Source organism: Erinaceus europaeus, chromosome 16, assembly GCF_950295315.1.
Source record: "Erinaceus europaeus chromosome 16, mEriEur2.1, whole genome shotgun sequence".
In the NCBI taxonomy this organism is placed as follows: domain Eukaryota; kingdom Metazoa; phylum Chordata; class Mammalia; order Eulipotyphla; family Erinaceidae; genus Erinaceus; species Erinaceus europaeus.
In genome coordinates this window covers 60,194,059-60,214,120 of record NC_080177.1, presented here as the reverse complement: position 1 = coordinate 60,214,120, position 20,062 = coordinate 60,194,059, and the positions used below count along the sequence as shown (strand labels likewise).

General features: G+C 38.6%; 2 protein-coding genes across 3 annotated transcripts in view; both read left to right on the top strand.

Annotated features, from left to right (window-relative positions):
- AKAP6 (A-kinase anchoring protein 6) overlaps positions 1 to 20,062 on the top strand; it is a 524,830-nt gene that overhangs the window by 220,942 nt on the left and 283,826 nt on the right. The gene's annotated exons all lie outside the window — the stretch shown is intronic.
- Positions 15,172 to 15,453, top strand: LOC103107987 (10 kDa heat shock protein, mitochondrial-like). The gene has a single exon (XM_060174149.1). It carries the CDS (start codon positions 15,172 to 15,174, stop codon positions 15,451 to 15,453), a length of 282 nt encoding a protein of 93 aa, XP_060030132.1.

Here is a 20,062-nt window from a genome sequence, read left to right as displayed (position 1 = left end):
TCTTCAATCCAAGGAAGCCTGGCTAGCATCCTGGTGGCATCTGGAACCTGGTGATTGAAAAGAGAGTTAACACACAAAGCCAAACAATTTGTTGAGCAATCATGGATCCCAAGCTTGGAATAGTGGAGAGGAAGTGTTAGGGAGGTACTCACTGCAAACTCTAGTGTACTTCTGCTTTCAGGTATATATTTTGCAGTAGTTTATGGGTCCGTGTGAACATAAGCTCTCTCTCATATTCTTTAGCCCTCTGGGAGGGACCCAAGGTCATTGTGGGATGCAGAAGGTGGAAGGTCTGGCTTCTGTAATTGCTTCTCCACTGAACATGGGTGTTGACAAGTCGACCCATACTCCCAGCCTGCCTCTCTCTTTCCCTAGTAGGGTGGGGTTCTGGGGAATCTGAGCTGCAGGACACATTCATGGGGTTGTCTGTCCAGGGAAGTATGGTTGTCATCATGCTAGTATCTGGAACCTGGTGGCTGAAAAGAAAGTTAACATATAAAGCCAAACAAATTATTGACTAATTATGAACCTAAAGGCTGGAGTAGTGCAAATGAAGAGTTGAGGGAGGGGGGGGGGGGTCTCCATTTTGTAGATAGCTAGTAGGCATATTTTAGTTATATTCCAAAGGGTCTGTGGCTATACTAGCTTTTTTTCTCCCCTGAGCCTGAAATCTGATATGCAGGTGGATCCAAGTTATCGTCTGGGGAGATGATGTCATGGCTTGAAAAAGGACCAGAAAGCTGGATCAGGCAAGAGAGTAGCTCCCAAATATGGGAAAGGTATATAGATATCGTTGACTGTAAACCCCATCGATTTGATCTGATCTGGGGTCCATATTCAGCTTAAGAGCCTATGTGACCTCTGTGTCCCTGTAGATCTGACCTCACATTCTGTGGTCATAAGTAGGAATGTTCCAAGCTGCCCCAATATTAGGACCCATCTTCCTCAGGTGTAGCGTTGAGTATGTTGTCCAGCCTCCCTTCAGAGGATGGAACATTCTCTACTGCTTTTGATCCAAGTTAAGGGCAAAGTCCTATGGGGGCCCACAAAGGGGTCTATTATGTTGTTCCTGATAGAGATGACTGGTAATATGGGGGAAAGGGATTGATTTGAGGTCTAGTCCCATCATGTCTGTTTGAGAATCTCAGGACTCCCTGAATATCAGGGCCCCAGCTGATGGGGTGCCTGACAGTGACTAAAGAGTCATCATTAAAGTATGCCAGTCTCTTGCCCTTATTCAGCTTTTGTAGTCCTTACTTTGATAAGATTAGCTTTGGAGTGACTGAGGGAAGTGTAATAGGAAGTAGGTGAGGAAGGTATCTAAGTCTAGTTAGACACTATTTCATTATGAACTTCATACTGACTCACTTCAGACTATTGTGTACTTTTGTTTTCAGGTATATATATATTACCCTAATTTATGGATGGTGTTAATCTGAATGGTTTAGGGCCGAGCAGTAGCACAACTGGTTAAGCACATATATTATTCATGGTGGTGAAGCAGGTGTGCAGGTGTCTATCTCCCCATCCTATCTCAATTTCTCTCTGTCCTATCTAGTAAAAATTCGAAAGAAAAAAAGAAAAGGAAAGGAAAAAATGGCCTCTGGGAGTGGTGGATTCTTAGTGTTGGCATCGAGCCCCAGCAATAACACCGGTGCCAATAAAAATAAATATAAATAAATTAGAAGTAATGCCTGAAAAAAGGTCTACTTCCCTCCTCATTACAAAATGTATTGCAGTTCTTTTTTTTTTCCTTGTTGGGGGAATTAATGGTTTACAGTCAACAGTAAAATACAATAGTTTGGACATACATAGCATTTCCCAGTTTTCCACATAACAGTTCAACCCCCACTAGGTCCTCCTCTGCCATCATGTTCCAGGGCCTGAGCCCTCCCCCCAACCCCAGAGTCTTTTACTTTGGTGCAATGCACCTATTACAGTTCCTAATAAACCTGGTCTAATTCCCCCAAAGAAAGAAAAGGAAAAGCATAATGATCATTGCATTGTGACAAAGTATGCTTCACTAGGAGCTGCCCCTATCATTGCATTAACTTAATGTGACTTTGACTGATACAGAATTCTCTGTTGCTGTTGTCCAAACCTAGCATGATTTCTTATGAATGGTGGAACCTCTTAAATAGAATGCAAAATGAACACAAGGATTTATACATATATGTGTATCTATCACATTTATAATCTTTCCTAAATTGCTGTGTTGATATTCTTCAAATAAATACTTAGAAGCAGAATTGTTGGAACATATGGTAGTTTCATTTAGAGTTTTTTGTTTTTGTCAGCACTGAGACTTTACTGCTCTGAGCTGACTTTTTTTTCAGATAGAAAGAGTGAGACAAAGGGAAAGATAACATGACACCAAAGCTTCCTCCAGTGAGATGCGCACTGAGCCCAAATCTGGGATGTGCACATGGCAAAGCAGGAACACTCTTCAGGTGAAATATCTTGCCTGTCCTCATTTTAATTTTTTGAGGTCTCTCCATACTATTGATATTTTCAGTAAGTGCACCACATTATACATGCCACCATCACTATCATATTACATTCCCCCAGCAGTATCTGAGAGTTCCTTTTTCTCCACACCTTCACCAGCACATGTTAATTTTTTGGGGGGGAGGGTACAAGCCTCACAGATGTGAACTGATACTAAATTATGGTTTTGATCTGTATTGCCTTACTAATGAATAATGTTGAACTTTTAAAAAAATTTATTTATAAAATGGAAATATTGACAATACTATAGGATAAGAGGGGTACATTTTTCACACAACATTCATCCACAGAGCTCCATATCTAATCTTCTCCCTTGATAGCTTTCCCATTCTTTTTCTCTGGGAATATGGACCTAGGATCATTTTGGGGTACAGAAGGTGGAAGGTCTGGCTTCTGTAATTGCTTCCCCACTGAACATAGGTGTTGGGTGTTGGCAGTTCAATCCATACTCCCAGCCTGTCTCTCTCTTTTCCTAGTGGAGCAGAGCTCTGGGGAAGCAGGGCTCCAAGACACATTGGTGGGGTTATCTGCCCAGAGAAGTCTGGTTGGCATCATGGTAGCATCTGGAACCTGGTGGCTGAAAAAAAGTTAAGATATAAAGCAGAACAAATTGTTGGCTAATCATGAACCTAAAGGCAAGAATATTGCAGGTGAAGATTTGGGGTCTCCATTTTGGAAAAAGCTAGTAGGTCTATTTTAGGTATATTCCAGAGGGCCCATGACTTCATTAGTTTTGCCTGCTCATGACATCTAATATGCAAGTGGGACCCAGGTTATTGTCTGGGGAGATGGTGTCATAGTTGTAAAAAGGACTAGAAATATGTATCTGGGAAGAGAAAAGCTCCCAAATATGGGGAAAGTATACAAATATTGTTAACTATAAACCCCACCGGTTTGATATGGGGCCCTTATTTCAGCACAAGAGCCTATGTAAACTCTGCATCCCTGTAGGTCTGAGATCACATTCTGTGGTCATGGCTAGGAACATTTCAGGCTGCACTAATTTCAAGACCCATCTTCCTTGGGTAGAGTATGTTGTCCAACCTCCCTTCAGAGAATGGAACATTCCATGCTATTATTGACCCACATTGAGGGCAAGGTCTTATGGGGGCCCACAAAGGGGTCCATTATGTTGTTCCTGACGGAGATGACCAGTGACAGTGGCAAGAGGGATCTCTTAGAGGTCTAAGCCTATTGTATCCGTATGGGAAGCCCAAGGCTCCCTGACTAGGGCCCCAGGTGATGGGGTGGCCTGATACTGACTAAAGAGTCATCATTAAAGTATGCCAGTCTCTTGACCTTTTTCAGCCTTTGTAGTCCTTACTTTGTCTGACATAGTTTGCTTTGGAGTGATCTGACATGGTTAGCTTTGGAGTGAAACTGTTTCATTAAGAACTTTAAGGTTAAAAGTGTGTTTGTTGACCACTATATCTCTTATTTGAAACAGTGTCTCCTGACATAATCTGCTCACTTATGATTAAGTTGATCATCTTTCTGCTCTTGAGTTATATGAGTTCTTTTATATATTTTGTATATTAACCTCTTGCCTGACATGTATATAATGTGTAAATATCTTCTCTCAATTAATAGGTTGCCTTTCTGTAGTTATGTCTTTAACTGTGCAGAAACTTTTTAGTTAGATATGGTTTCATTTGTTTATTTTTGCTTTTGTTTCCCTTGGCATTGAGGTCAAACCCTCCAAAACATGTTTGAGGCCTGTGCCATCAATTGCATTGTCTATGCTTTCTCCTGTATATTTCATGGCTTCAGATCTTATATCCAAGTCTTTAAAGTTTTTTAAAATTAATTTTTATGTGTGGATATTAGTATCTTTCTTTTGCATGTGGATACCTCTTTTTTTTTCTGCACCATTTGTTGAAGAGACTTTTCTTTATCCTTTGTATTCTCTCACCTCATTTGTCATAGGTTAGCTGCCCATCTATATGTGGATTTATTTTGGCATTCTTCATTCTACTCCATTGTTCTGTGCTTTTTAAAAATTTTTTATTTTGATACCATGCATGTGTCACTATTACCTTTTAGGTCTGTCTGAAACTAAGGAGCATGTTATTTCTGCTTTTGTTATATTTTTATTCTCAGGATTGCTTTGACTATTATTATGCCATTAATACACTCCATCTTCTTCACATGGAAATGATCTGTAAGTATTGCTTGTAAATGTTGTAGAACTGGGGGTCGGCGGTGGCACAGTGGGTTAAGCGCATGTGGCGCAAAGCGCAGGGACCAGTGTAAGGATCCCGGTTCGAGCCCCCGGCTACCCACCTGCAGGGGAGTTGCTTCACAGGCGGTGAAGCAGGTCTGCAGGTGTCTATCTTTCTCTCCCCTTCTCTGTCTTCCCCTCCTCTCTCCATTTCTCTCTGTCCTATCCAACAATGAACAACATCAACAATGGCAATGATAATAACCACAACGAGGCTACAACAACAAGGGCAACAAAAGGGGAAAAAATGGCTTCCAGGAGTGGTGAATTCATGATGCAGGCACCGAGCCCAGCAATAACCCTGGAGGAGGAAAAAATAAAAAATAAAATAATAAAAAAAATGTTGTAGAACTATATACCAGTAATACCAGTGCTGCTAGGATTTGCCAGTCGGACATTCTTGTGAAGTACTAAAGTATCAGTGGAATTTCATAGGATGTCCCAGAGAAGGAAAGAGACATTTTAAGCAAGAGGGACATAAGCTAAAACACAGAGATGGGGACTGGGAAGGAGTAAGGACATTGGAGTGCAAGGAGAGCTGTCCTGACTGGGGCGGGTCTGTAGTCAGAAAGCAATGGCCTTTTCTGTGCATTTAATTGCCTAGCTGCTGGCTGATCTAGGAGGCCAGGCCAAGGTAGAAACTGGTCACCAGGAATCTTTGGTAACTTTTCTGAAAGAAACTGAGAATAATAATAGAGATCACTTGAGTTCTTGCTTTCTGTTCATTTCTATGTTGAGAACAGGTCGTATTCTACTTAAGTTCTTGGAGGTAGGGACTTTCCAGATGAAGAAGCTAAGGCAGAATGTGGTTAGGAAAACTGCTCAAGATATTACAGCTAGTAAGTTTAGAGCCGGAACTTGAATCCAGAACCATCACATTTAAAGGAATATAGGTCATGGCCTCCAAAATCTTTTCTGGAGAGGTCAAAAATGGTCTTAGTAACTATGGTGGTGGTCAGGAAGGGATGCTGAGCTGTAGCTGTCAATCTAGGAGACAACTGTCCTGTGGACTGGGTGAGGGTAGGGGAAAGGGAAAGCCTATTGAAGAAGCAAACAGGAACCAGAAAACTGGCTCCAGGCCCTGCTCAGTTATAAAAAGCCTGGATTAGCCACTGTTGGTTATGTTTCATTTGGGCTTTCTTATTTTACAAATACAGATTTAAAAAAAAAATAAATGTACCAGCCTCCAATAGTAGCAGATTTGATTCCATAATTCTACAAAAGGTGAATTCAAGTTTTTGTTTTCTGATGACTGGTATAACTTTAACAAAAATAAAGGTTTGGATAGTTACTTGACTTGAGGCAGACAAAAGTAACAAAGAAATAATAAAATAAAATTTCAGACCAAGAAAAGACTCAGTAGAAAGATAGCTTGACGTGGCTGGGAAAAGTTTACAAGTTTGGCTCATACTGAAACAAGATAAGGAGAACAAGTAAAAGCCCATGGGAAGAATAATGGCCTGATTAAAAAAAAAAAACATAAGTACTGTGTTCTGTTTCTTATCCCATCTCTACCAAAGATGTATTGGTGTAATGTTGTAATATGCCAAGAATGGGGTGTGTCAGTGTCCTTTCATGTCCCAAGTTCTATTTGTGTGTGTGTGTGTGTGTGTGTGTGTGTTTGTCTGAATCACACTGAACATAGTAACAGAGAAGTCCAGTGATAGATGAGGGAGCATCAGGTTGTGATGAAATAGCTTGGATGACACTCAAGTGATGAGTGTCTTAGATACCTTTTAGGATCCTGTCATTCTGTGCCCCTCAAATGTGTGTTTATTTGACTAGTTAATGTATTACCATGTCTAGAAAACACAAACATGTTTTAAATATACAGTGAAAAATCTCTCAAATCATACTTCTCTTGGGTTCCTACCTCCTCTTAAGTAATTGTAACTGTTTTTAGTTATTGTTCTCTTTCAGTTGTTTTTGTCCTTAACATATATACACATTTATTTTGTAATATTTTAAGTACTGGGAAATAAATTTAATCCCCTATTCTACAAATGAAAACTTCTCAGTTAACTCTGAACTCTTAAGGGATGATCCTTTCTTCAAACTTTAGGGTTGAAGGGATTTTGCTCACAAATGGCTGATTTGTGTAGCTAAATCTGTTAGATGGGAGCGTCATGACTATAAAACTGGAAGTGAAAATATGAGTCAAACTATGATGGACAAAGTTAGTTGGTTAGTTGGTTAGGGGTTTTTTTTTTTGTATGTTTGTTTTACCAGAGAACTGTTCAGCTGTGGTTTATGGTGGTGCTGGGGATTGAACCTAGGACCTTTGGTGCCTGTGTTATAAAAGTCTTTTTGAAGAACCATTATGCAAACTTCACAGCCTGAGTCAAAGCACTGAATTAAATGCATCTTCTCTGCTACATTTTAAAAACAGAATAAAAGAAATGCAGAGAAAAAAGGGGAGGAATTATCTGGAGCAGATGGAATCAAGTGGAATGGTGAAAAATCAGCTTAGTGTGGCATCTGCATGTCTGTGATATAAGTAGTAGGAGTTAGCAAACTATAATTTGTGGACTAAATCTGGCCCAATGCCTAATTTTCTAAATAATGTTTTATAGGAGCACAGCTGTGCCTCATTTCTGTAGCTGCTTTTGTGTTGCAATGATGGAGTTGAGTGGTTGCAACTGAGACAGATGGCTTTCAAAATCTAACACATTTCCTGTATGGTCCTTTACATTTAAAAAAGCTAACGCCTGCTCTAGAGTGAGGAAGAAAGGAACTACTCTGATTGACATCTACTGTAGGTTTGGTAATGGAATGGGTTCTTTTATTTAATTTATTTAACAACCCTTTCTAGAAAAACAATTGTTGGTGCTAGTTTACAGGTGAGTTTTAAACAATGCTGCCAATTTGAGAGCTGGAATCCAGTGGGAATACAGAGCTGACTTTAGGTTTAGATGTGAGGGGATCTTGGACAATAATCACACATACAGGTAAAGTCCATTTATAATCCCCCCAACCAATACTAGATTAGTAAATAAAGAGTATACTCGTTCCTCATGGTCTGACTAGAAATGAATTCCTGGCAAGAAGCCACTTGTCCAATATGGGTAACTATTTTTTTTAGAACATTATTTATTTATTATTGGATAGAGACAGAGAAATTGAGAGAGAAGAAAGAGAGGAGAAGAGATTATGGGGGTTATGACCAGACTTCACAAGCAACAGGCAGGTTAAAATAAGTTTCACTTTGGTGTATTGCATCAAAGTAAAAGACACTGGGGACGGGGGGGAGGGGAAGGGTTGTTCAGGTCTTGGAACATGATGGCAGAGGAGGATTTAGAGGGAGTTAGATTGTTAGGTGGAAAACTGATAAATGTCTCACATGTATGAATTACTGTATTTTACTGTTGACTGTAAACCATTAATCCTCCCAATAGAGGAAAAAATAAGTTTCATTATGGAAAGGGCAGAGGGCAGTTTTAATGGATCAAGAATGTTCTAAGGTAGTCTAACCTTAGAACATTCATTTGAAATGTTTGGACTAGTTGATTGGAGTCTTGAAACAGTGCTGAAATGTGGGGTCTTTGTAATATGTGAGCTTAACCAGGTGTGCCACCGCCTGGCCCCAGTGGGGTCTTTGTAATAGTCAGCAGATGACTTTTTTTCCCCCTAATCATTGAAAAGTAGAGAACAGGGTAGTAATCAATAAGGAAAAGCTAATGATCTTTTTTTTTATAAGAAGATACCAGTGAATGAGAATTCTTTGTAGTCAGATAGGACTTGATTCAGTATGTTGCTTCAAGTACTTAATTTGTACATAGAAGTCTCATCATAGGAGTAAGAGACAGATGAAGACTGTTTGACTCAGAATAAGTTCCACATGGAAGAAGCCAGATTCATAAATAAGTGGGCAGGCTCACAGCTTTATAATAGGTAAGCTAAAGAGTCCTAAAGGAACATAAATTGAATATGTGTTGATAGTGTAGATGATTATTTAGCAAGAAGGTGTAATAGCTGAATGCTGTAGGGATTTAGTGATTTTCCACATTACACTATATATACACTCTAAAAAGTTGTTTTTGATTCTCAACTTAGAACTTGAGAGAGCTTTGACAATATAATTCACTTTTGTGTTTATTACTTAAGATAATATTTGATGTGTCATGTGGACCATCATATAGTGAGAGAACAGAATGAGGAAACTAGTAGCAAGTATAGTTAGATTAGGGATCACAGAAAAAGATTTACTTGAGTTGGGTCTTGAACAGTGCATAGAATTTAGATGACAGTTGTGAGAGGTGTAATGTTAGTGACAGAAGCTTTGGCAGAAGCCAAGGCTGAGGGCAAGGATATTGAAGACATACTTGGAAACTAAAGAGAGGTGTTTGGAAATTGGAATATATACTAAATGGCTCTATACAAAAGACAACCCCCCCCCACAAATACAATATATAATTATTTCTCTATCCCACATCACAAGATGTAGGCAGCAGTTCAGGGAAGATAGGACCCGTCTAGGCATTCCAGGTGATTTCTCCCTGATGCCGTTTTGTGGATCACTAGTACTGTGCCTGAAGTCCAGCTCACCAGAAGGGGAGATGGGAGAGCAGCCAGCTTTCTGCCTGCATGTGTGGGTGGGAAGTTGCATCCTCATTTTGTTGTTGTTCCCTTAGACCAGACTTTGTCACATGATATCATCTAATTGCAAAGAAGTTTGGAAAGTGAGCCTCTAGGTGTTATGACCACATCTCTTAAACCAACTGCTGGTTGGAATAGAGTATTTTAAGGGGAAAAAGAAAGAGATCATAAAATTTGAAAAAAAAAAAAAAAGGATATTATGAACCTTAAATTCCACGTGTTTGTGTAGACAAAAAAAAAAAAATACTTGTCTGATAGACATATGAGTAAATCAGTGAGTCCCATCTGATTTAAACTTGACCAGGAGTTACAAACTAAAGTAACTCTAGGAGGTCAGATATAATAATCAAAATGAGTCATCTGAATGTAATTGAAGGTTGAGGAGAACTGAGAAACTGAGGGTTAAGTGCCAAGTTCAAAGGTGGGTCCTATGTAGCAATATCTCACACTTTTCGAAAGAGACATAGAATCTGGGTTTTCTGTGACATCTCTCATCTTTTAGAACATTGGGCACGGAAAATTTTGAAACTGACCAAATACAATGTATATATAGGGTTGGCTTTCAAATAACTAACTTGTAATCTCTGTGAAGATGAAAAACTACTTAAACTATTTGGTCTAGATCACTGGTAACTTAGCAGATTAATCTTACTGTGGTAGGCTGGATATATCCCTAGCAAATTCAGACTCTCAGTCATGGTTGTACCTTATCTTCACTGGGGACCTTCAAGTTTGGACCTGGAACAATTGAATCAAAATCTTGAGGACTCTATATACTTCTTCAGGCAAATCCCCCATGTGCTTTCAAAGTTGGGAGCTAATGTTCTAAGACTAATTCTGAAGGTCGTGCGTGGCAGTAGTCTCTAGATATGGGGCTAGTGGGTCTAAACTTCGTTTTTATAAGTCAGTTGAAAGATATAAATGGGTGGCACCACAAAGAACAAATTGTAGCTTTAGAAAAAATGAGAATGTGAGAAAAAGGGTCAAAATAAGTTAGATTGCAAGTAGAGTTTTAGAGGACTGGAGATGTAAAGAATGCAATAAATGGTTCTTAGGAACATATCAAAATAAAATACACAGTAGGGGCAAAGGAAGGCAATTATCTCCTATGAAAATACTGTGCCCCAAATCCAAGCCAAGAATTCTATATCCACATGGCATTTTAAAAGATAAGATTATACAATTCATTTCTAAAGATAATAATAGTTTATGTATATTTTATTTGTCTCAATGCCAGGAATAAATTATGAGTCCACATTGCTTATGGATTTGTGGAGGGAGTATGTCAAGGTTGTTGCTCATGTCTGATGGAGAAAAACCCTAGGATTCAAAAATATCCTTTCCTGGTTAACACACTTCCTTTTTATTTTTTTATTGATTTAATTATGATCAACAAGTCCGTTGGATAAGAGGGGTACAATTCCCCATGAGATAGTACACATGTGTACATGTATCTGTAAGTTAGGAGGGAAATATATACCTTAAAGTAAAGATGCAGGGGGCCGGGTGGTAACGCAGTGGGTTAAGTGCACATGGCATGAAGCACAAGAACCAGCGTACAGATTCCAGTTCAAGCCCCTAACTCCCCACCTGTAGGGGGGTTGCTTCACAAGCTCTGAAGCATGTCTTTCTTTCCCACTCTCTGCCTTCCCCTTCTATCTCAATTACTTTCTGTCCTATTTAATAACAGCAGTAACAACAATAATAACGACAGTATCAACAATAACAACAAGGGCAACAAAATGGGAAAAATGGCTTCCAGGATCAGTGGATTCATAGTGCAGGCACCGAGCCCCAGTGATAACCCTGGAGGCAAAAAAGAAAAAAAAAAAGTAAAAGTGCACATTAAATAGTTTGCAGTGACTCAATAAGTGCAGCAAGTAGAAAGACCTAAAAAAGACATCATAAAGTACTTAATAGTTTCTATTTAAACCTAGATACCCTCCTTACCCACTTCCTATTTCACTTCCCTCAGTCACTCCAAGGCTAACTTTGTCAGACAAAGTAAGGACTACAAAAGCTGGATAAGGGCAAGTGACCAACACACTTCAGTGGTCATTACCAGGCCACCTCATCATCTGGGGCCCAAGTCAGGGAACCCTGGGATTCTCACACAGTTGTGATGGGCCTACACCTCTAACAAATCCCTCTCTCCACCATCTTTGGTCATATCCATCAGGAACAGCACTGTGGACCCACTTGTGGGCCTCTTCAGGACCTTTCCCTGAATGTGGAACAACAGTGGTAGGGACTGCCTCACTCTCTGAGGGGAGACTGGGTAAACACACTCTGTCACTCGAAGAAGACTGGTCCTGAAATGAGTATGGCCTAGAATGTTCCTAACACACTTTCTAAGCTTTGTGCCTTTTCCAGATAGTTTCGGCAGAACCTTACTATGGTTTTGATGCTTTATTTTTGATAACTTAGCACCACCATGAGGTTATATCTAGTCATTGCATCTGGATTTTGACCTCTTGATATACATAGGAAAGTAATTTTCTTGTTGCTGTTGTTTGCAGTTTAAATACTAAGATGAAAATAGTTCTTTGTTATTTTCTCAGTATGCAAAAGTTATTATTAAATAATAGCTTGGTCTATGGAAGTGATGACATATTTTATATCGAATATTTCTATGATGATAAAAATCAAAAGAGGCATCAACTTTATTTAGAAATATATTCAAGTAAATAAACATATTCAATAATATATTCAACTAAAATATATTCAACTAAAATGATTGAGACAGTAGTGAATTCATCCCTTAAGTTTAAAGCAATAGTTATATTTCTGGCATTTTGTTTTGGAAAGATAAAAAGCAAAAACAAAGAAACAAAAAAACCTTGATATTTGTTGCCCACTTACTGTTGGTACTCTAACTTTACACCCCTGTTTTGGCAGTGAAGACAAAGAGTTTTAGGACAGTTAATATTTTGCTCAAGGGTATACAATTTTATATTCAGTTTGTAAGCTCTCCCCCAGCTGTAATCATGAAAGTCTATAAGAATAAGTCTATAGAAATTGATTATTAAGGTTCCCAACCATTGAAATGTAGCATTAATAGTTTTTCATGTCATTGCACATAGTGCTGCATGAAATTATGATATGTATGTGCTCACTTTAAATGGTAAAGGCTACATAACTACTAACCTTATCAAAATGACATTTTGTATAAATACAGGAAATGAGCATCAACTAAAGTAGAAAGAACTAGAATGAGAATCTCTAACTCTGTTCCTTTATAGTGGAATTGGAAAATTAACCTTCAAACCTCAGTCTTGTAAAATAAACATTAAAAAAGAATTTGAATTAGATAAATTCCAAAGTAATTCTTAGTTCTGACATTTTATTAGACAATAAGGCATAACTAAGAGAAGTAGCTTTTCTTTGGAAACTATCAGAATTTATCGCTTTCTTCTTCTATGGGATTCTGGCTAAATTTCCCTCAAAGATTCTGATATTAAGTGAATGTGAGGCTGTGACATTAAAAGACCCTAGAACTATGAAACTATGCATACATAATTCCTCACTGTAATATGAGGAGACCCAGACATCACAGAAGAATTTGGGGCCTGAAATGAGTGTGTCACATGTGAAGCAATCAGGGACTATAGTAGCAGTAAACAAGTGAGTAACCTTGTAAAAATTAGATGAAGATTAGCCCAAATTTATAGCAAATAAGGTCAGCTAAGTGATGCAGATTGGAAACATTTCCCTGGGTAAACATTTCCCTGCAATTGTGATACTTTAAAATTACCTGTCAGCACTGCTGTTTGCGGTGTCCCGCTTAGGCCTTATGGGGGAAAATGATTCAAAGAACATGAGTGCCGAGACAGAGAATTCATACTATTTGATTTTAGACCATGTCTGCAATTATAGCTCTTGCTATTTTAAAAATGACTGACCTATAGTTTGCAATTTGAATTTCTATTTATTGAGGAGTAGGCAGCCTCACACAGGAAAGGTGCTGTCTGTAGGCTCAGACCCACATGCCCTCCACATTTCAGAGGCTTAAAGCATCTTTGGAAGCCACTGACTTAACTATTTGCTTTTATTTATTTATTTATTTATTTAATCATTATTATTGCTCAGCTCTAGTTTATGCTGGTGCATGGGGATTGAACTTGAGAAGTTGGAGCCTTAGGTATGAGAGTTTCTTCACATAACTTTTGCTATCTACTCCACTGTATTTATTATTTAGTTTGAAATGAAGTATTGTTATTATTATTTGACTACCAGGGTTATCAGTGGGCCTGTACTAATTGGCCCAGTACTTTTAGTTAATTCATTTCTCTGACATCTAAGGAAGTTCATGGAGAGGAATTTATGCTATGAATATATGTTCAGACAAATACAAATAGCCTTCTAGACTGTGATACTGTCTTACAAACACCTTATAAATGGTACCTATTTATTTATAATTTCTGCTTTTGAGTATTCATACTATCTATTTATGTTCATATACTTATAAATAATAATTGCACATCACTCTTTAACCAGAGAGATGGTCATTACAATGTATTATAGGAAGGGAAAGGAAGGGTCCTCCTTTAGGTTTAGGATTGTTCCTTAAACCCTTGACTGAAAAGGTGGAAAGAACAAGAAGGTGTTTAGAAAAAGCAAATATGGATTTCTTGGGAGAAGATAATTTAGGAGAAGAGGAATATTTGAGCTGGATCTTAAAAAACAGAAGTGGTTTGTGAGTGTTAAGTATGTAAAGCATGGGACTTGCGTGTCTGAAGTTCTGAGGTTCCTCGTTCTATTTTGTCCCAGGAGTTGCATGTGTCAGAGTGGTGCACTGGCATCTATTTCTCTCTGTCTCTCCTTTTCTCCCTCTTTGTCTCTATCTCCCCCCTTTCCTTCTCCCATCTAATGTAGAACTCTCTCATACACGTTTAATAAATAAAATAAATTATGGCCAGGGAAGTGATGCAGTGGCTAAAGCATTGGATCAAAGAGCATGAGTTCCAAAGTCTTTGTTTTTATTTATTTGTATAGACACAGGGAGGAAGGGGAAGGTAGAGAGGACGAGAAAGGTGCTCCTGGTTAAGTGCACTCCTGGTTAGTGTGTAAGGACCTGGGTTCAAGCCCCTGATCCCCACCTGCGGGTGGTGGTGGGGGAATCTTCACAAGTGGTGAAGCAGAGCTGCAGATGTCTCTCTGCCTCTTTCTCCCTCTTTATTTCCTCTTTCACTCTCAATTTCTCTCTGTCTCTATCCAATAATAAATGAATCCACTGCTCCTGGAGGATTTTTTTTCCCCTTTTGTTGCTCTTGTTGCTTACTGTTGTTATTTCTGTCATTGTTGGATAAGACAGAGAGAAATGGAGAGAGAAGGGGAAGACAGAGAGGGGGAGAGAAAGACACCTGCAGACCTGCTTCACTGCCTGTGAAGCGACCCCACCTCAGGTGGGGAGCCAGGGGGTAGAACCGGGATCCTTGAACTGGGCCTTGTGCTTTTGCACCATGTGTGCTTAACCTGCTGTGGTACCTCCTGCCCCCTTAAAATTTTATTTAAAAGAAAGAAGGAGGGAGGAAGGGAGGAGGAAAGAGAGAGAGAGAGAGAGAGGTTGAGAGAGAGAGGTTGAGAGAGAGAGATTGAGAGAGAGAGATTGAGAGAGAGAGAGATCCAATCCTGAGACACTGTTTCACCACTTGGAGATGGGGACCAGGGGTTTGAACCCAGGTTCCCCCAGTGAAACTTGCATACTGTAGTGTGTGAGCTTTACCTGGCGTGCCACCACTGGGCTTCATTTTTTTAACCTGTTTTCATGTGTTTATGGGACTGGATTATGGGACTTCCTTTTGTGGTGGTTCAAGAGCAGAGTACAGATTACAGTGGTTAGAGTTATGGCAGAGCAGGCATTTAGGAAGCTTCTTCCCCTCTTTGAACAAGTATTACTTGAAAGGAGCATAGCTGAAACTGTAACGAAAGGAGGCATTACGCTACCAGAAGAGTCTCAAGAAAAAGTAGTAGTTGCTGGGTTAGGCACTAAAAGAAGCGGAGGCAAAATTCAACCATTTAGTATGAGAGTTGGAGGTAAAGTTCCGCCAGACTTTGGAGGCACCATATTGGTTTTAAATGATGAAGATTCTTATTTAGAAGTAGTGGTATTCTTGGGAAGTATGTAGACTGAAATAACTACTGAAGTGGCATAGTGTGAAAGGACTCATTCTATTGCAGTTCCGAAATCTTTCATAATGTAAATAATTTCCATGTCTCTCTTTTATAATAAGCCAATGATATTAAAAATATGTTCAATCCCTTGCATCACATGTGCTAGAGTGATGCTCAAATTATTTCATTTCCCTTTCATAAACAAACAATGATTTAGGGGGCCAGGTGGTAGTGCATCAGGTTAAGTGCACTTGGCGCGAAGTGTGAGGACTGGCGTAAGGATCCGGTTGGAGCCCCTGGCTCCCACTTGCAGGGGGTTCGCTTCACAAGCAGTGACGCAGGTCTGCAGCTGTCTATCTTTCTCTCCCCCTCTCTGTCTTCCCCTCACCTCTCAATTTCTTTGTGTCCTATCCAACAACAATGACAGTAATAAAAACATTTAACAACAAGGGCAACAAAAGGGGAAAAATTGCCTCCAGGAGCAGTGGATTTGTAGCGCAGGCACTGAGCCCCAGAAATAACCCTGGAAACAAACAAACAAAAATGCTTAAAAAAAAAAAGAACTAGTGTAGTAAAAGGTATTGGGACAGAGTGTGGAAGTCACTGACAGTCACTTCCCTGTTTAACTAGAAGCAATAAGATGAATCATGTAAACTCTGATTCTGACAGCCACAATTATTAAAGAAAAATTGTTCAGTCTATTACCCTCATTTTACAACTAGGACCTGCCTCTTTCAGTTCAGAGTATTTCCTCTTAGAAATACTGCCTCCTGTCTACGGCCATACCACCCTGAACATGCCCGATCTCGTAAGAAATACTATATCTTGACTATACAAAAATTTACCTATTACATAGAAACAGTAAGTAAGTAACCCCCCCATCCAATATGAAAATGCCCCTAATGTCCCTAGTGTCTCTCAGCAATATGACTCTATCATTGTAGCTCTGAGAGACTTTGGAATACTTTACTACATTTCTCTTTTCGGAATTTGGAGTGCATTTAATGTTTTCCAGTTTATTTTTGAGATGCAGCCATTATTGAAAATCACTTAGACAACACAGAATGAGGGAAGTAAATGAAGACAATTGAGTGCATTGCATTCTGGGTGCATTCTTCAAAATTTAGACTACACAGCAAATGTGACTTATACATTGTTCTGTGTGTGTGTGTGTATGTTTGTTTGTTTGTTTGTTTGTTTGGTCTTTCCCCGTGGCCTCTAGTATCACCTGTATATTGCTTTCTCTTATTACATCTTAATCCACAACTCATCTGTGGCTAGAAAGCAAACTTGATGTTACATCCCATGCTCATCTTCTTGTACACTATTTCCTTGTTTCACAGACTGGTACTCCCAAAGAAGGAAGTTGGAAAGTTCTGACCTATCACGATTCCTTGATCCTGCTCACTTTAACTTCTCTTTCTCTGTCACCTAACATGTTTCCTCTATGTCCACTGCTATTGCCTCAGCCCAGTCCTGGTCAATTTTTTTTTCATGGCAATGTTTTAAACAGTTTCTCTGTTCTTAGCCTTAGACTGTGCAATTCTCTCTCCACTGCAGTCAGAACTAGTCTTGTAAGATGCCAGTCAGATTCTTTCCTGTTCCAGCGTTAGAACTTCAGTGACCGCCCCACTGTCCTCACACAGTCCAAACTCTAGAATGTTCCTGTGAGGACTTGTCCTCAGACTTTCCAGCCTTGATTTTTCAGGGTTTCCCTCTTTGCCTGCAGAGTGTTTGCCATGCTCTGTTTCTCAAAATTTCTCTGAATGAGCTGTTCTCTTGTGAGTTTTATATGCCAGAAATGTTCTCCCAGTGTCCTTAGTTCCTTTTTTTCACACTCATATAAACTTATCTTTCATGACTCAGCTCAGCTTATTTCCCCTAAGAAACACACATTGGTGCCCCAATACTGAGCTAGATACATTTTCAGTAGCTTGTGAGCATTTGGGAGTTTAGGGTAATCTAAAACAGAGGTTTTCAGGTTGCAGTGCAGGTAGCTCTGGAGAAGAGGTGTTCTAAGATCCTGTTAATGGGTTCATAAGGTCTGAATCTTTTTACATTATTACTAAACTGTTATATAAACTTTCAGTTAGAAAATAAATCCTAGGCCTGTAATTTAGGTTACTGTAGTTTATAATATTGTCTATTTGAAAGTTGCTCAGAGAGTAGATTAGTCTTAAATATTTTTATCACAAGCAAAAAGAATCTTAACAATACAATTATGGATGCTTACCGATTAATTGTGATCATTTTACAATATGTATCTAAGCTGACTCAGTGTTTTATACATCTACACCTATTTTACTGTTATTTTTCAATTAGAGTTCAGTAAACCATAAATACTAAAATGATATTTATCCTTTTCCTTCTCATTCTATGTATAGTAGAATGTTCTTTTCTTAAAAGATTTTATTAATTTATTCATGAGAAAGATAGGAGGAGAGAGAAAAAGAACCAGACATCATTCTGCTACATGTGCTGCCAGGGATCAAACTCAGGACCTCATGATTGAGACTCCAGTGCTTTATCCACTGCACCACCTCCCAGACCAGTGAGTGTTCTAGATGCAGCATGACATATGATATTGGCAATAGGTTAAATGCAGAAGTAGAAGTGGGAATTCAGCTATGGTCTTCTTTTAAAAATATTTATTTATTTATTTATTTATTTATTTATTTACTTTGGATAGAGACAGAGATAAATAGAGAAGGGGAAGAGAAAGACACTTGTAGTCCTGCTTCACCACTTGTGAAGATTTGCCCTTCAGGTAGAGTTGAACCTAGTTCCTTGAGCATTGAAACATGTGCTCTCTACCAGGTGTACCACTGCCTGTCTTCCCAGATGTTGTCTTCTACTAAACCAGACATTAACAGCATTTATGATGCTACACAAATACTATACTTCACTATTTTATTTTTATTAGTATTTGATAGTGTCATACAAGATTATAAGATTATAGGGGTGTCATTTCATATCACATCTACCACTGAAATTATGTGTTGCCACCCCCCTCAAACCAATAACCACCATAGTTCTCACAAAGTTTTAAAGACAGGTTGACTACTTTTTACAAGTTTATCCATTTCAGTTCTCTATATTCCACATATAAGCAAAACTGCCTGTCTTTCACCTCCTTAGTTATTTCCATAAGCATACTCACCTCTAATTCTATCCATTTTGTGCCAAAGAACATAATATCACATCACTTCACTATTATTTAAAGCTTAGTTAATGTTTATAAAAATGTGTTATGTTAACATGTCATAAATTATTATTTTAATTTGTGAATTAATAAATATTTTTAAATTTCAAAAATTAGTAGTGATAATTATGACCAACAGAAACAAGAACTCTATGCGCCCCCCCCCCCATAATCCCTTACAGTCTAAAGGAGTTCTAAGACTAAAAGAGGACTGCCAAGCTGTTCAATAAAGACATATTTTTCTATCACCATGCTTTTAATTATCACAGAAGAATTTGGTTCATGTATAGGTGCATTTGATCTCTCAGTAAATAATTTTTGAATAAATGAATTGTTATTCACATTGCATCTATGTGCATACAAATACAGAGTTTAAAAACAAAGACACTTTGATCTTACTTCATTTCATCTAATACTACTCAATCTAGATCATGTAGACACTTAGCCAAACCAGTAGTACTCTGAAATTTTATATTATTTAAAAAAAATCAAGTTTCATCCTTTTAATTTTAAATCTAGAAATCTTATTGAAAGCACATCTTTGGAAACTTTAAAATAAACAAGTAGAGCTATTCTGTATTTGAAGCTAGAATACTTCAGTTGTTCTAATTCGTATACCAGCTGGCTATTAGTCAGATATATCTGGTGTTACTAGTTTCTTTCTTACTTACTTTTTTTTTTTTATCTTGGATGCTTTTTTTTTCTTTTTAAAATTTATTTATAAAGTAAAAATATCATTACAATCAAATCAATGGGGTTTACAGTCAACAATATTTATACACCTTTCCCATATTTGGGAGCTACTCTCTTCCCTGATCCAGCTTTCTACCCTTTTTCCAGCCATGACAAATCATCTCCCAAGACAATAACTTGGGTCCACCTACATATCAGATGTCAGGATAAAACAAACAAACAAACAAACAAAATGAATATACTCATGGGCCCTTTGGATTATAACTAAAATAGGCCTACTATCTACAAAACGGAGATCCCCCAATCTTCATCTGCAATATTCCAGTTTTTAGGTACATGATTACTCAACAATTTATTCTGCTTTATATGTTAACTTTTTTCAGCCACCAGGTTCCAGATGCTACTATGATGCCAACTGGACTCCTCTGGGCAGATGACTCCACCAATGTGTCCTGGAGCTCCCATTCCCCAGAGCTTTGCCATGCTAGGGCAAGAGAGAGACAGGCTGGGAGTATGGATTGACCTGTCAGTACCCATGTTCAGCAGGGAAGCAAGTACAGAAGCCAGACCTTCCACCTTCTGCTCCCCATAATGACCCTGGGTCCATACTCCCAGAGGGATCTATAATAGGGAAGCTATTGGGAGGATATACAGAGTTCTGGTGGTGGGAATTGTGTGGAGTTGTATCCCTCTTATCCTATGGTTTTTGGCAGTGTTTCCTTTTTATA

Bases quoted from the DNA above. Each gene is read 5' to 3' on its own strand.
- LOC103107987 (XM_060174149.1), top strand. From the start codon at position 15,172: ATGGCAGAGCAGGCATTTAGGAAGCTTCTTCCCCTCTTTGAACAAGTA.